At 41.1% G+C, this 17,236-nt stretch overlaps 1 protein-coding gene across 4 annotated transcripts in view; it reads right to left on the reverse strand.

The window, feature by feature from the left end:
- The window catches only part of SATB2 (SATB homeobox 2), a 303,695-nt gene that overhangs the window by 129,900 nt on the left and 156,559 nt on the right, over positions 1-17,236 (reverse strand). For 3 of the 4 annotated variants that reach the window (XM_073633444.1, XM_073633449.1, XM_073633448.1), the window contains 2 exons: positions 10,389-10,855; positions 1,157-1,252 (listed from right to left, as the gene is read on the reverse strand). In XM_073633444.1, the coding sequence (XP_073489545.1) occupies positions 1,157-1,252; positions 10,389-10,855 (563 nt within the window). The remainder of the gene's footprint in view (positions 1-1,156; positions 1,253-10,388; positions 10,856-17,236) is intronic. The other variant, XM_073633445.1, reaches the window with a different exon arrangement.

The raw sequence follows: 17,236 nt of genomic DNA on the forward strand, positions 1-17,236 counted from the left end.
CCTCCAATACGTCTCTGCACTAAATACATACAAAATAGAAAGTTGCAGCTGTTTGGATCAGTTTAAAACTAGCAAAGAAAATCAGCTTTTTTTTTGCTAATACATTTGCCATTTAATCTCTATCAATGACCATCAAAACTTATTTTTAAGCAGGGATTATAATACATCCTACGTATGCACAACTTAATGCCCCCCACACCTCAAAATCACATTAATGGTACTCCCTTCTGCTTCTTTATTCATGTTGTCTCCCCCTTGCCTTCTTGCTGGGCAAAGAGACAGTAGCAGAGTATTGGTGCCCTGTGTCCTACGCATGTTTAGTGTTAAGAAAACAGGTATTGGGCAAAGCAACATTGTCCTGATTGGCTCAGCAAGCTACCCCGCCCCTCGGCTACTGTGCAGGCCATTACAGGAAGCTAATATGTAAAGGGATTTGGGTACATATGCTGGTTGTACAATATGTAAAAATACATTAGGGGCCCATTTACACCTGTGCATTGAGGTAACACGCATTACATGTGTTGCAATTTCATTGATTTTGAGTGCAATACATGCATGACAATGCACCATAGAGCATGCTGCATTACAAATTTTGTTACATATCCAAGTTTTTAGATGTTTTGGTGCATTGGAATCCCATTATTTTTAACAATCTACCTTAACACAACACACAATATAAGCAGAACATAACACTCGTTAACATACCTGAAAGCTGTAAATGGGTCCCTAATGATTTTTAATCTAAGTATAATGGATTAATTTGTGCTGTTTTGTTTTTTTGTACAGAATATATATATATATATATATATATATATATATATGTATGTACTAGACATTTACCCAGTTTATACTGTATACATACATAAGGAGGGATTATTATCTTCAAGGGTGCTTTGGGTTTGAATATGAGTTGTGTTCAAATATTTTTTTTAATCTATGATTGTGTACCAGTAATCATTCTGTGAGGGGATTTCAACACCTTTAAAGTCCAATTTCTTTTCACTTTTTGTAATTTGTGTTTTTATATATCTTCCTGGATGCCTCTTTAACATTGCTTTTTGCCATTTGTTGTATATGAATGTGGCTTAAAATGTTACTAAACCCACAACAGTAAAATCAGTCTGTATATGCAGTAAAGCATGCTTGTTATACTCACTGTGGAACCTAAGGGGTTAATCCTCCACATTGTGTAAAAATGCTGTTTGATCCTGTCTTCGCTGATCCTCCCCTTCTTCCACTGTCCCCAATCCATCTGCTGATAAAATAAAGCCTTAGGCGGCACTCTGCACATGCTCAGTTTGGTTTGTATTGCTAGAGAGGTTTTTTTTTTTCTTGGGAGAGTGCATGTGATCAGCACAGGGCCAATCAGCACTGTCCAGACAGAGGGTCAGGGGTCCTACAGCCTCATAGGACAGTCAGAGCAGAATGAAAACTCCTCCTACAAGCTTTAACCAGACACTGATAGAAGACACAAGACTGCTATATACTGCTGATGAGAAAAGGTATTTAGCTGTATATATTTACTAAAATATCTGCATTTCCATGTTCTGTGTACTGTGGGAGGCCAGGTATAGTGAATGCAGGGTCCTGGGTTTAGTAACACTTTAAATTGAGCTGTAAAACATCAATGGTCACAAGAGAACCAGAAGAAAGCACATCAATTAAAACTAGGTAAATGTTCAGCTGTTTTAGCAGGCATTAGGCAAAAATAAAATAAAATACATATTTTTTTATGTAGAAATTAAGATCAATTATTCTTTTGCCTATAATAAAATTTCAGTCAGTTTGATGTTACAATACAGACATAATCAAAGAGTAAAATGAAAACATATATTCTACTGTATGTTTTTATATTTCCTATCAGCATCTGAAATTTGTACAATTTATTTGTAGCAATGAAGGGCTGCACATGCTCCAACAAATGTGTCCATGCTGTTTGTCTCTGGGTGGAATCCTTTAGATGTCACTGATACACCAGTCAACAAAGCAGGACCATAAAATGCAAGCCCCTATGAACTCCAAGAAGCTGCCTGTGTCCTTATTACTCACATAGAAGTGGGCAGAACCCTAAGAATGCCTATATGTTTCATTTCAGGCAGAAAGATGTCTGTAGGCAAATCACTGCAGAAATAGCAATATGATCAGTGACTATACCGTTTTGCAAATAATCCCATAAAATGTTCCTGCAAAACTGAGCTAATGGCAGGCTTTACATGAATAGACAAGTAAAGGTAAAATACAAGTTACCACTATGTAAAAATAGGTTTTCATCTCCCCCATAAATATGCATGTAAAAATGAGTACACCCGTACAAATGCTAAGATTTACATTTCCTGTTATTCGATGTACTGTTTTTTCTTCTAAAGAATGTTCCTAGCCATTTTAGGCTAGCTAAAGATAAGGTGACTGCCTGGGATCATCTAATTACAGTATATTATTCGCACCATGTTAGTATTTTGTAAAATATATATGCATACATTTACTGAGTGACATACCAGTATGGATGTCACACTACTTACTCAAACTCACTCTTTCTAAAAATGAGCTTGTAATATTTCCTCCAACCCGATCCCCCCCCCCCCCATGACTTTACCATTGAGATCAACAGTACAGCCATTGGTCCCTCTGCACATGCTAGGGTGCTGGGTGTAATCCTAGACTCTGACCTCTCCTTCAGCCAGTGTTGTCAACCTACCAGACTGAAATTTACTGACACGACACTCAAAATTTACTGGCCCAGCCGCGTTTTTACTGGCGTTGCCAAAAGTTACAAAATTACAATTTTAAGTGCAAATTTCAGTATTTACAGTAGGCTACAAACAAGTACAATATGCAATTTAGAAATGTGATTTAAGGTAAATATTAAGGCAAAAAAACTATTTCTTATTTTATTTTCAATATAGTAAGTAAGTAGCTCAGGGATCAGGAGTACAAGAAATTAGAATGGGTGGCACACATACATGAAACGGACTCTCACAGTGACACTGACAGCAGTGTGCAGCAGCACAGATGATGATAACACCACAACACATCCCCTCCTGAGTGACAGTGACAGTCTCTCCCCATGACAGGTGGTCCCTTCAGTCCACTCCAGTCCAAACAGCACTGACAGTCCCGCTCCCGACTTGCCTTGCTCCCGTCCTGCACACTCGGCTCCGGACGCTCCACTCGGCTCCCTTGCAGCATGACATCACATGACATGCTCAGGCAGCACCTCCACCAGGCCTGTCCCCTGCTGGCACTGTAGTAGGCACTCAGATGGTCTCAGCCAGCTCCGGAAACCAAACTGCACATGCGCAGTTCCAAGCTGAGCATCACACTCATATTTTTTACTGGCAACCTTTTCCTCTTACTGACAATTACTGGCAGGAGAAAGGTGCCCATTTTTTACTGGCTGCCAGTAAAAATACTGGCGGTTGGCACAACTGTCTTCAGCCCTCCAAACACTGGCTAAATCTTGCCGCCTCAACCTCTGGGACATTTCCAGAATTTGCCCCTGTCTGACTAACAACACCACAAAACAACGTATTCACTTCTTGGTTATGTCCTGCCTTGCCTACTACTGCAACTCTCTCCTCACTGGTCTACCTTTACACAGGCTATCTCCCCTTCAGTCTATTATGAATGCTGCTGCAGGTGTATACACCTTACTGACCGATCTGTGACTGCAGCCTCTGTCTGCCAATCTCCTCACTGGTTTCCACTAGTCCAACAAATAAAATTCAAAATACTAATCACAATACACAGTACAAACCCATCCACAACATCATCTGCAGATATCGCCCAAATCATTCTCTCCGTTCTTCCCAGGTAGTCTTGCTCTCTATCTCCCTTGTTATCTCCCTTGTTATCTCCTCCCACGCCCGCCTCCGGGACTTTTCCAGAACCTGTGGCATCCTCTGAAACTCTGTACCCCAATATGTTTAGTCAGCCACTACCCTGTCCACCTTTAGGCGATCCATGAAAACCTATTTATTCAGGGAAGCCTACCCCACCTCCGCCTAAAAAGCCATACTTGTGTCATCTCCCTCATTTTGTAGCTATTACCTTTTTAGCCATTTCCCCCTCCCTTTACATTGTACGCTCTATGAGCAGGGCCCTCCTATTCCTTCTGTATTGAACTGTGTTGTAATTGTACTGTCCCCCTTTACATTGTAAAGCCCTGTGCAAACAGTTGGCGCTATATAAATCCTGTATAATAATAATAATAATGCAAATCTACAGTATACTGTATGTTACACATCATTTGTGCTATTATGCCTTACTGAACTTTTAAAGTTTAGACTGCAGGTATGTCTGTCATGAAGGTCAGCACTCAAGTCTTGCAGTATTGAACTCCTGGATACAATTCCCATAAGGATCTCTGTAATGAGTATGAATTTTTATCCTGAGCTTGTGTGGGATTCTTTATGATAATTTATTTCTTCTAACTAAAAACCTAACTGACATTTGTGTTTTCGTATGTGTTTATATGACACTGGTGGGGACATCAGGCTGTGAGCTTGTAGGTCAGCGGTGCTGTGCAGGAGGGGCCTACAGGGGTAGCTATGTGGTTGTTTGTCATGTAGTCCATGTTCCCCATTAACTCGTTGGGTGCCAAATACACAGGTGAGGCCTACCCCCGAATGGGTTCTTATGGGCTGCGTTAGGCACTTTGTTACAGGGTCCCTTTACTGCACACATGGGGAAACTTTGTCTTTGTGCTGTTTTCAACAATGCTTAGGAACCAAGCTGAGGTTGCTGTGGAGGATTACTCATCCTTAAGGTGGACCTCTACTCTTAGAGATGAACATACACCATGCACACTGCACTGCAGCTGTTCTCCAGTTAACTCTCGGTTCCCATGACAATATACACCTTCTCTCTAATCTTCATTTTGGATGGACAACCTGAGCCAATGTCCACATTCACCTGTCCAGCGTTTTCCACTACCATTCCCTTGTAGTGGAGTGGGCCCCACCGCGCACTCTGTGCGCAAACTCCACATGTGCACTCACTTAACTCATGAACTTCCATACCTCAGTACAGGATTGGAAGCCTCTGTGGTGCAATCCGCTCCCATAGCTATAGGAGAAGGAGTGCCGACAACATCTCCCTTGCTGCTAGAGGCTGTGCCACCTATAACAGGTACACGCTATTGACAGGCTGCTGTAAAACTTCCGTTACTCTGGGTAACCACTTGTGTCTTCCACACAGATGTCTTCATACCCCAATGTGTTTAAGACCCGCTGATTAAGTGTGTGTGTCGGTTAGTTACAATACACCCCTTTCAGTAACTTCAGACCAGGCAGGGACAGAGTTTCAAACAACTAAAAAGTAAAAGATAAGTAAAAGTGCACAAATGAACATTTCACAGTCCAACAGGCAAGACATGATAGTTCCTAGATCCCTAACTAATACCACAGGTGAAGTGTTCCCCCAACATACCTGAAAAGGGTGCATTTCAAAGTTCATAGTCCTTTCAAGGATCTCTCACACATTCCAGTTCTAGTGTCTTCGGGGTGATCTCCAAGTACCGCTTCACATCCAGATAGTGATAAGTAGCATCCTTCTGGTTCCGTGGAGCACTTCGACACCCACTAACAAATCCCAGGCCACGCTCTCTCTCTTTTCTCTCTCTCCTTTGGGCTCCAGATCACAGTCCCTTTATACGTCACAGGACCAGAGGGTCGGACCCAACAAAAAGACCCACCAAAAAAGCAAAGAACTGGGAAAGGTCTTAACGCCAACCCTCCCAGCCAGGACAGCACCAAACTAACTGGCTAAAACTTCTGACCTGCTTAAAGGCTGGACACGCAAACTCTGAATTTTTGCAAAATTTTCTATGATAATAAATTAGAACATTATGTATCAATGTGATCTTACCAAGAAGTTATTTTTCCACAGCCACCAATAAGATTAACATTTTAAAGGCAGGCATGATGCTGACTGTGGTTGAGTAACTCTAGTTTTTAATTGGGGCTTGTTGATACAAAAGGCCCTTACATACTAATTTAGAAGAGAAGAGAAGGAACGATTAGGGCCTGCTTAGAAAACATGCCAGGCATTAGTGCAATTCCTGTTCTTATAACGTTCAAAATAAAGATTAAAGTGATTGTAAAGTCTGTTTTTTTTTTCAATAAAAATAACAAACATGTTATACTTACCTGCTCTGTTGCAGTGGATTTGCACAGAGCAGCCCAGTTCCTCCTCTTCTCTGGTTCCTCTTCGCTGCTCCTGGCTCCTCCCTCCTGTTGAGTGCCCCCACAGCAAGCAGTTTGTTATTGGGGCACCCGAGCCGAGTCATAGCTCCCTGTGTCCATTCAGACACGTAGCTGGTGCCCAGGCCCGCCCCGCCCTGCCCCCTCCCTCTCCTGATTGGCTGACTGACTTTGACTGACAGCAGCGGGAGCGAGATTGTGTTTCAGCCAATCAAGAGGGAGAGTCTTGGATGGCCCGAGACACTCGTGGACATCGCTGGATAGAGACGGGGCTCAGGTAAGTATTAAGGGGGCCGAGGGGGGCTGATGCACACAGCAGGCTTTTTATTTTAATGCATAGAATGCATTAAGATAAAAAAATCTTCTGCCTTTACAACTTCTTTAAGGAAGAAGACATTTGAAAAAATAACAAATGCAATGAAAGGTAATCTGAGATCTGACATTAATTATCTTGTTAACTGTCTAACATTACACTGACAGCATGTCTTGTCTCCAAGCTCCCGAGTGAACACAGCAGTATCAAAAAGCAGAGTCCCATAGTTAAAAGAAAAATAAACAGCTAAGGAGATCTGGAAGACAGTAGGTATTATCAGTATGATTGGGCAGCAAATGGCTGACCTTAGGAGGCTCTCCTTCTCTGACTCTTAAGTTAGCCATACACTATAAGAATTTAGTTTAAAATGTTGGGTTTTAAGAACGTTTGTTCCATTTTCTAATGGTTAATGGAGTCAAATCAACTATCATTTTTGGAGCAGGATGAAATATTTTTCAGGCTGGATTTCAGGCTGAAAAGTCCATTCACTCCAAAATCAAATGTTAAAGACCAAGTAAACCCTGATGGGTTTTACTTCCTTTTTTGTTCCCTGCAAAGTAAAAGCATAATGTGCTGGTATGCATCGCATACTAGAACATTATGTAACAGTTACCTGCAAACGAAGGCCACATCCATGTTTTGCCCCTCTTCCTTCCATAGCCGCAGACACCGGCTCTGTGACTGTCCGGAGTCATGTGACGTCACTCCCGTGCATGCACGCTGGAACCACCAGTCACGGCACTTGATAGTGAAGAAACGGCACGGAGGGCCGTTTCTTCACAGTGCATTCACCAATGACATCATCAGCGCAGTACAAAGTAAATATCTCCTAAACAGCGCACGTTTAGGAGATATTTGCTGTACCTATAGGTAAGCCTTATTATAGGCTTACCTGTAGGTACAACTTGGAAATTGAGGTTTTTAAACTCTTTAAAAGCAAACAAAATTTTGAAGTACTATCGAAAGACATTCGCCAAGTCACTGAATGTACTGAGAAGTTTCATAAATATAAAAGCCTTAGGCTCCAGTTAATATCAACATTAAGTAAGAAAACGACAAATATATAAATTTACTTTCTTGTATGAGCCCAGTTCTGATTGGTTCTCTTATTTGGTTGATACTGAGCCCATGAATGCCTATCTTAAGGCTCCATTTAATCTTGCAGTTGGGGGGGGGGGGGGGGGGCATTTTTGCCGCCAATTAACCACCTCTACGTAAGCTTTAATAGGCAACAGATGGGAATGTTTAAATGCCATGGTCATGATGCTTTGCTTCATGCCCACGGCAAAGTTGACCCAACATGTAGCGAATGGCAGGCAGTAAGTCTACCGAATCACACACATTCATGTAAATGGGGAAGCACCACAAACACCATTCAATGCATGCAGTTGTGGTGTGTTTTTTGGCAAAAATGGGGTTAAAACGGGCAAGGAAAAGGTGTTGCATCACTTCCTCACCACCTATCAGTAGCCTCTAGAGCACAATCCAAACACTGATTGGGCTTCAGAGACAAGAGAGAGTAAAGCCTGGTACACACTATAAGTTTTTTTTGTTGAATGAAAAAACTGATAGATCGCTGTACTAACACAAGAGATGTTAGTACAGCTATCACCCCTGCTGTGCTATTGTGTTCTGACAAGGGGACTCTCTCCCCCCACCACCACCACTAGAACACACCAGTCTTGCAATCTGCTTATGTCGGCCAGGGAGGTGTACACACAGGCTGAAGGTCAGCTGGCTCCTGTCAAAATGACTGCTTTCAGACACTTTTCGGCCTGTGTGTACCTGACATTAGGCACATGCCTAAATCTATTGTAACTGACATCCCATTAAAAACATATTAGCAACTTTATTTGTGGCAGAAAAAAATCTTTTTTTATAGACAGCAATCTCTCAGGAAAATATTTAGCCTACTGTGCATGATGGGTTTTGTTCACTTGCATGGCAAGTGAACTAAGAAATATTTAAAGTGAAAATAGTTTAAAGATTTAGTTATGTAATGAAAAAGTTCACATTCAAAGAATTATTAAGTAGTGCTTCGAAGGTAAGTACCTATAAAACATTTATCTCTATGGGCTCTTTAATGAATGTGTGTATACGGACAATATGCTGCTCAGTGCATTTATCAGTAAAAAGATTTTAACATCATGAAAAATGCACCAAAAGCTTGATTAAAATATCTCCTAATTCTCAAATTTCATTTCAAATCATATGACCTACTTGCAAATTTCCTAAAAAGCCACCTCTTCCCTTGACATGAGATTTCCCTTGGGTATTCCCATCTCTGCAGATCTGTTCGATGAAGTGGGGAGTGCAGAAAGTTCCTAATTGAAAGCATGTCATAGTCTACAGGTGTCTACGTGCTATTAAAGCTGTATTCCAGGCAAATAGCTAAATACATCATATAAATATATATGTTTTTTTTCGTTCAACCCAGTGGGTTAAATGAAAAAAACCTGACAGATCGCTGTACTAACACAAGCGATGTTAGTGCAGTGAACTCCCCGCTGCGTCTTTGTGTTCAGACAGGGGGACTACCATGCTGCTGGAACACTCTGATCAGCTGCTGGTCAGCCCATGTGTACTAGGCTGTAGGCAGATGGTCTTTCTACTGCAGGCAAGCTTTCAGAATATAATAGCAAAGTGGGAAGGGGGATCCCTGTATCCATATTGTTTGTGTTGATTCAGAGATCTATAAGACCCCTTTCATAATGGGGTGGTGTGGGGGCGGTGCGAGTGTTAGCGGGCGCTGTTATAATGGCGCTTTTCGGCCGCTAGCGGGGGCGCTTTTAACCCCCGCTAGCGGCCGAAAAGGGGTTAATAGCACCCGTGTTGCGCCGCTGCCAAAGTGCTTTGCAGTCGCTTCGGCAGCGCTGCCAATTCATTTCAATGGGCAGGGTGTTACACCGCTCCTGCACCACCCCAAAGATACTGCTTGCAGGACTTTTTTTCCCATCCTGCAAGCGCACCACCCAAGTGTGAAAGCACTCGGGCTTTCACACTGTGGTGGCTTGAGTGGTGCTTTTCTGGCGCTTTAAAGGCCCTATTTTTAGCGCTAAAACACCTAAAAAGCGCCCCAGTGTGAAAGGGGTCTGAGGGGAGTTTTTTTCATTCAACCGACTGGTTATACTTCAAAAAAAAATATAGCTTAAGGCTTCAAATTTACACTAGGTATAGCTTGTTAACATGTTTAAATACTATACTTAAAATTGTTTTAGCATGTACAGCTACAATGGGTCAACTGGCATGGAAAAACCTAGTTCTCCATTTGGTAGGAATACTAGGGATTTTAATTCTACAAAAACTGGCAGACAGTGGGGGAGATTTATCAAAACTGGAACAGTCAGAATCTGGTGCAGCTCTGCATGGTAGCCAATCAGCTTCTAACTTAAGCTTGTTCAATTCAACTTTGAACATAAAACCTCAAAGTTGATTGGGTTCTATGCAGAGATGCACCAGATTTTGCACGCTTCGCTTTTAGTAAATCTTCCCCTGTATGTTACTCAATCCTATTCTATTCAGGCCCCTAGCAAAAGACTTAATGAGTTGCTCAGCACAGATTAAGTTATCTAGAGCGAAACACTAGACTAGATAGAAAAGAATGTATGGATTTAAAGAAAATAAATAATGCATCTATACTTGACAAATAATATGTTTAGTTCTTATTTTATTTGTGAAGTCTTCCTGAAGTAGCAGTATCTGTGCTCCAAAAGCTCACATTTTGTATTGAACTAACTGACCATACACAACATTTGATACTTTTACACTGCCCTCGTTATGACAATTTTTTTAAAAGAAGATGTCATGATATATTGATTAAATTAAAGAAGTGGTATATTATAGGGCATAGTATTAGAACGCTTAAAACACTTTACCTGTGTGCGGTTAAAGGCCACTCTTGCAAAGACTGCTTGAGACACACTTGCTCTTTTTAATTCATCCCGGACTTGCTGGTAGATATCTGGAGAGACTTCGACTGAAGAGTTTGTGGTCTCTATTGGCTTGACAGGTCTGGGGATTGGAGGATGATTTAGAAATTGTTGGTTGATAGCTTGAGGGTGTTGGTGTGCTAAAAGTCTGCTAACAGCTATCTGTTGGTTTATTAAATGTGCCATGGCTATTTGTTGCCGCACCAGTGAAGGACTGAGCTGAGGAGACAACAGTCCAGGACTCATTATTGGTTGTAATGTTGGGACTTGACTTCTGATAGGAGTGCTATGGTGAAGAGGGCTATGAGGTGCCTGTTCGTTGCTTTTTCCTAAGCTTGCCAGCTGGTTGATATTGGATAAGTGTGTTGGTCGCTGACTCAGAACGCAGTAGTCTGTTAGATTGTCCCTTTCAACTGTAAAAAGAAAAACCTTGATGAGCATACCCAAGTTATGTAACTTACTTGGTATTATAACAACTATAAAATACATGATTCTGAGTAGCAGTATGCATAAAGGACCACTTTAGGTTAGCAAATGACCACACCTATTGGTACATTGGTACATGCCTAGATGCTGTCAAGATGTCCTGTAATTTGCACTATAATTTGTTTTTAGAGCAATATACCTCCACTATGTTGGGCTAGGTTCACACATATGCAGGTCGAAAAACATGCTGCTCTTTAGCAGACGTGGGGAATGCCATGGCACCCCCATGCATCAGAAAATGTGGCACCATGAAAATCTGTGCAGCTGCACTTTGAAAAATGGGTTGAGGACTTTTTCCTGCGTTTTCTGTAGATTCAAATGAATGGGCTGCTGTGCCTGTGTAAACCTGGCATGCAGGACCTGCACAAGTGTGAACCTAGCCATATTGGGCTAATTGCGCAATGCCAATGCACATTTTATAATGCGCTATGGTTGAATTAACAAAAGTTTGACTTTTTTTCACCTTATGTACGTTTAGGGCCCATTTACACTATTGTGTTGTGGTAACACGCACGTTATTGCAATGCGTGGCAACGTATGTTACATGAGCTGTGATGGCACCCAAAGAAACCTTGGCAACTTGCATTTTAGTGCTTTAGGCAGCCTATTCAAATTAATTGGATGCCCTAATGCAGCACATGTCAACATGCATGCGCTAAGACAGTGCAATAGTGTAAAAATTGTAGGTCATTAAGTTTTCTCCGTACAAAGTATCCCGTTTCAACCATGACAAGCTCCCAACTCCTTAGATGTGTTGACTGCATTAGTTTTTTTTTTTTTAGGCGTTTTGTATTTTCTTGCACCTGGTGATCTTGCCAGTAATACACTTCTTGTCCTAGGATGACAATGCTTACCCAATATATTGTATCTATATAAGACAAGAAATGCCCTGCCCCCTATCTTTTGCACTTGTTAAGCAGATATTACAAAATGCTTCCAATGGTACCTTTAACGGTCCAAGAGCAAAAGAGAAACTTTCGTTTTTACTCTCTGCAATCTCTTATAATTTCAAACACAAAAACTTCTGGCATCCATATGATCTAGGTTGACTCTTTATTAGGTCAAATAATATTGTTTGGTAACAGCCAAGAAAAAGGTACTGATATCTGCCCTACTGATTCATAGGAAGTATCAGTTTAAATGCATTCAAATTTCAGCCGATTAATCTATAACTATAAAGGACATGTGATCTGCCTTCCAGATATTTTCTTAAAATGATAGAATCATTACTCAAAGTCAGTGACACTCTATTCCTGCCAGTACCCATGCAAATACCTATGGCTGATACCTTATCCTTTAAAACATCTGACCAATGCTTGTTGTTTTAAAAGCATAAGTAGATGTTTCAAATAAAATCAGCAGAGGAAGAAATTTTCCATTACAGTCAACCCTTACAAAGTTTATTATACTATACAATATACTACTTTAAATGGTCAGTCTGCTCAAAATCCATACTGCTGGCTTTGGTAGATGGTGTTACCTTAAACCACCTGACAGTTTCTTTCATCTGTCTGGGACCTTACCAAGGAGATCTCTTCACTAGAGTTCCTGGGCCCTGGGCCAGATTACTGTAGCCTGTAAGCATAAAAACACAACCCACCCCCTATGATAGGATCTCCTCTATTATACAAAAACAATCTACAGTTTCCAGGTTCTGACCAGGATATAAAATATTGTGAAAATGTGTAAAAAAACCTATTATGAGGTGACAACTTGCACTAATAATGAACAAAAATGTGGCCAATACCATACAGGAGAAAGCCACCTCTCTGCCTCTGCATACGCCTAGGATGCCTAGTCTGCCCTGGCCATTATGAAGGATTTCCACTCTTCTTGTTAGATGATTATTTGTCCTCTATTATGCTCAATGCAAAAGTTGACGCTAGAACACACAAAGGTGGACAGGAACAGAACCTGGAATTATGGCGGACCTACATGTTGGAATATACAAGACATAAAAGAAACTAGAGCGCTGACTCAGCCATCTGGTTGTATCTTTTACTGAAATATATACATTTTTTGAAGATTGGTTCTTTAAAGCCCAACTATGCTTTTTGTTTAAATGATCTAAATATGTTCAAGGTGCATCAAAGCAAAAGGTATGTAAAGTCTTACAAGCAGCCAGAGCCTAAGTAGAAACGCCTGTACCCTACCAGAATGCTGCAGAGAAGGATCTTTGTTCTCTGTGGGAAAGTATCTGTCTCTCTGCAAAGGACCAAAACACCCTCTGTTGAGTGGGAGCTAGAGATCTCCAATCAGTAGGGAGCAGGAGCTATATTAAAGTGATTGTAAAGTCTTGTTTTTTTTTCTATAAAAATAACAAACATGTCATACTTACCTGCTCTGTGCAGTGGTTTTGAACAAAGCAGCCTGGATCCTCCTCTTCTCAGGTCCCTCGTTGGTACTCCTGGCCCCTCCTTCCTGTTGAGTGCCCCCACAGCAAGCAGCTTGTTGTGGGGGAACTAAGCCGAGCCGCAGCTCCTTGTGTCCATTTAGACACAGAGCTGTGATTCGGCCCCGCCCCCGCCCCCTCTCTCTCCTGATTGGCTAACTGACTTTGAGTGACAGCAGTCGCAGCCAATGGTGCCGCTGCTGTGTCTCAGCCAATCAGGAGGGAGGACGAGGCACATTGCTGGACAGAGATGGGGCTCAAGTAAGTATTAGGGGGCTGAGGGGGGCTGCTGCACACAGAAGGTTTTTTATCTTCATGCATAGAATACTTTAAGATAAAAAAAAAACTTCTGCCTTTAAAACCACTTTAATTTCAAAATTATAGGTCGGAATTAGCAGGGGGCATGTGCTACCTTCGTAGAGAGAAAACTGCTTCCATACACAGAGCAAGAATCTTTCTCTGCAGCATGCTACAGACAAGTCCCGGTCTATGTTGCAGGAAGTAACCAAAAGAAAAAGCAAATGCTACTGAAGCCATGGCTTTGATTAAGAAGCATCCATTTACTCCTACCGCTCTACCAACAAGACATTAACCCCTAATCTAAATCATGTTTGATGTCATAGTGGTAGCAGACAATCTAAACTTCAATAACTTCAATAACATTTTAAGTTGGATGCCTAAACATGAGAGATTATTTTTAGTGGGTCATGCTACCAAGTACCAATAATTCTGGAATCTTCAAGGAAATCTAATGTTTTATGCACAGATTCACAAAATATTAGAGCAAACATTTGCATTTTAAAACATTGTACCTAACCCACTGTATGTTTAAAGTATAACCATAGCCATTCTTTTTTTCTCTACTTTTCGATAAAGTAGCAAATGATTAAAGTCCCTTTACGTGTTTTTATTGCATGTTTACCATTGGCGGCTTTCCTTTCGCTGTCCCAGAGACACCGAAAGAAAGAAAAGAAATCTCTCCAAAGCTAAGGGAAATCTTCTCTTAGGTACTTGTCACCAGAAAAGGTTTCCCTATTGGAAGAATCTCCACTATTTCTTTTCTGGTTTCAGCTGTAAAATGGTGAATTTCTTATCACTATACATCCTGGTAACAATGGTCACCAGGTCTAGTAGATGGGGTGGATCTTCACAGAAGATAGGAGACATGGGACAAGGTCTCTTTTTAATGATGTAGCAGCAGTTTCACTTTAAATTGTTACATTACAAAGTGCTACTAGTAGAATTAAATATTGCATTTCTCTACCTTTTATATGTGTGCTTCCATGTACCCTACAGTAGTAAAAGACACAGTCTATGTTCCCCCACATAGTCACACCAGTAGATGACATGGGGTTGATTTACTAAAAGCCAACAGAATGTCACATTTGCAAGGGAAGTTGCACTTTGCAGGGGAACTTGCACCAGAGCTTAATGAATGAGGTGAAGCTCTGCTGATGTCCATCATCCAATCATGTACAATCAAAAATTCATTTTTTTCCTTGCATGTGATTGGGTACCCTTTGCAAAGTGAATTGTCACCACATTCACTAAATTCCCTTGCACAGTGAAACTTTAAATGCTAAATCAACAGCTTATTTGCCTTTGGTAAATCAACCCATATTACATTTTTCGTTTTGATAGAGGCTAGTGAAATCTAGTGCATCTTGCTGGCTTACTTGTATTTTGCAGTAATAATTCTTACATTAAAAAAGAAATATTGCAAAAAATGATTGGCTGCTCTGATTTGATGTGCTTCCCTTTTCCTAGATGTCCTTGTGCTTATGCCTGCCATTAACAGCTCTGATTCCATATATGCTGCTGTCCCTGTCACTTCTGTAGCAAGGTTTTTTAGATAGTTCTAGTCTTGTTTATACATTCTCATTATTGTGAATTTTAAAACGAATGCGGAGGAATTTAATGGAAATCTGCAAAACATTAAAGCGGACCTTCAGTCATTTTTTCAACTTTTCATCTGCCCTTGTTGTTTTAACTTTGGATAGTGAAACATTTTTTTTCTGCCAGTAAATACCTTATATAGCCCACTTCCTTTTTCTTATCTGGTGAAAAAAAATAGGCTTATGACATCTTGCACAGCTCTCTCTCTCACTTTCATGAGAGTTTGCCAGTAAGGGAGGGGGGATGAGTCATAAGAGGGCCAATGAGAGCTGCAGGGCTGCGGAGCTGGAGGTGTGCCTCTGTGTTTCTGTGTAAATCCGGGAAGTGAACAGGCAGCAGCTTCAGCTGCCCACAGTTAAAATGGATGCAGCCAGACTTAATGGCGAGAGATTTCTGCAGCATATTTGGCAAGTACAGAATCACAGTATATATAAAGTAATATGCAAAGTGGTTGAAGGGAAGCTTCAGAATGGCAAAGGTGTTTTTATTACAAATTATGTGAGCAGACTGCAGTTCTTTAAAGTCTTAACAGACGGCTATGCTTTGCCAGAATCATAGCCTCTGCACAATGGATGTTTTCTGTACCATCTGCGAATATTGTGGCTAACAGGTTTTGTGATGCCAACTAGCCTTTTTTTTTGCAGAGGCTAACACAAGATTAATCTGTCAGCACTTACTAAAGGCACCTGCCCAATAGGTTAATTCTGTATTCAATAATGACTTGCAAAAATCAAGACTTTATTAAAGTCCTAGGATAATGTTTAGGCTAATGATAACCAACTTCAGTAAAAAATATTTCAGTTTTGGATGAGTACCTGCCAGTTTCCTATATTTATCTGAGATCTTAGTAGTATCAAAGCTACAATGACTCTTTCATATTGGCGGCTATCAGGTGGTAAAAAAAGGTGGCTGAATGTGATTTTGCTGTCTCCCAGCCACCCACCCACATTTTGAGATTACAGCCTACACCGTGGCCACTGCTTTTTCAATTCATGATGCAGTTTGACACCTGACTTGTCCACTGAAATCAACAGTAGGCCAAAATGTATTCTCCTACATGTCTTTGGTAAAAAAAAGATCCTAATAAGTATACATTATTTGGTTTGTGTGAAGGGTATCTACAAACTATGGTATATATACTGGAATTTACGCAGCTCTAGACGCTATACTGTAATGTGTTCAATGATCAGTGATAATACTGTACACTGACACTGGCTGACACGTTACTAATGACACTGGGCTATCAAGGGGTCAACTGTGTGCCTAACAAGTGTAATGTGTATAATGTGTGTAATGTGTGTAATGTGTGCTGCTTTAATCTGACTGTTTTTTCTCCCTTCTTTCCAGGGAGAAGAAACAGCCAGATTGCTGTTCACTGTACACAGAGTTCTGTGTTTTTGTGTGTTTTATTGGAAACAGCCGATCAGCAGGTTTTAGCCAAAATCATTTGCTGAAATCTGCTGCCAAACTCGTGCTGTGCCCAATCACAGCACAGGTCAGCAGGTGGAGCGCACATGCATGCCCCAAACCCAGAAGAAGGCCAGCAATATACATGTATGTTGCCATGCCTGCACTTGCCGACCCACTCGCAGTATATTTACAGTGAGTGGTCGGCAGGCAGTTAAAGCCCATCTCTAGGCCAAAATAAAACCCCCTCTACCCCCCCTTACCCATTCTGAATTTTTTTTTACAATTCCCGGTGCAGCAGGATATACTCGCACAAGTCCTCGCCAGTGCCATTTTCAAGCATGGGAGACTAGTAATCCAGCGATGTAGATGTACCTACACCAGCTGATCCCCTTTTTCTGATGTCATCACTGCAGATTGCTCTTCTCTTCTGGATTTGGAGATTATCCCATGACTGGACAGTGAAGTCTTAACATGTTATTGTAATTTCAAAAGTCATTCTTATAAATCTGCAGATTTACTCCGAATAATATCTTGTGATTCAGCCATTAAGATGTTTGTTCGTGTGCTTTCTGTTATAGGGTGACAAAATGTCTGTCTCACTATTCTGTTC

This window comes from Aquarana catesbeiana, linkage group LG06 (genome assembly GCF_042186555.1).
Source record: "Aquarana catesbeiana isolate 2022-GZ linkage group LG06, ASM4218655v1, whole genome shotgun sequence".
Classification (NCBI taxonomy): Eukaryota; Metazoa; Chordata; class Amphibia; order Anura; family Ranidae; genus Aquarana; species Aquarana catesbeiana.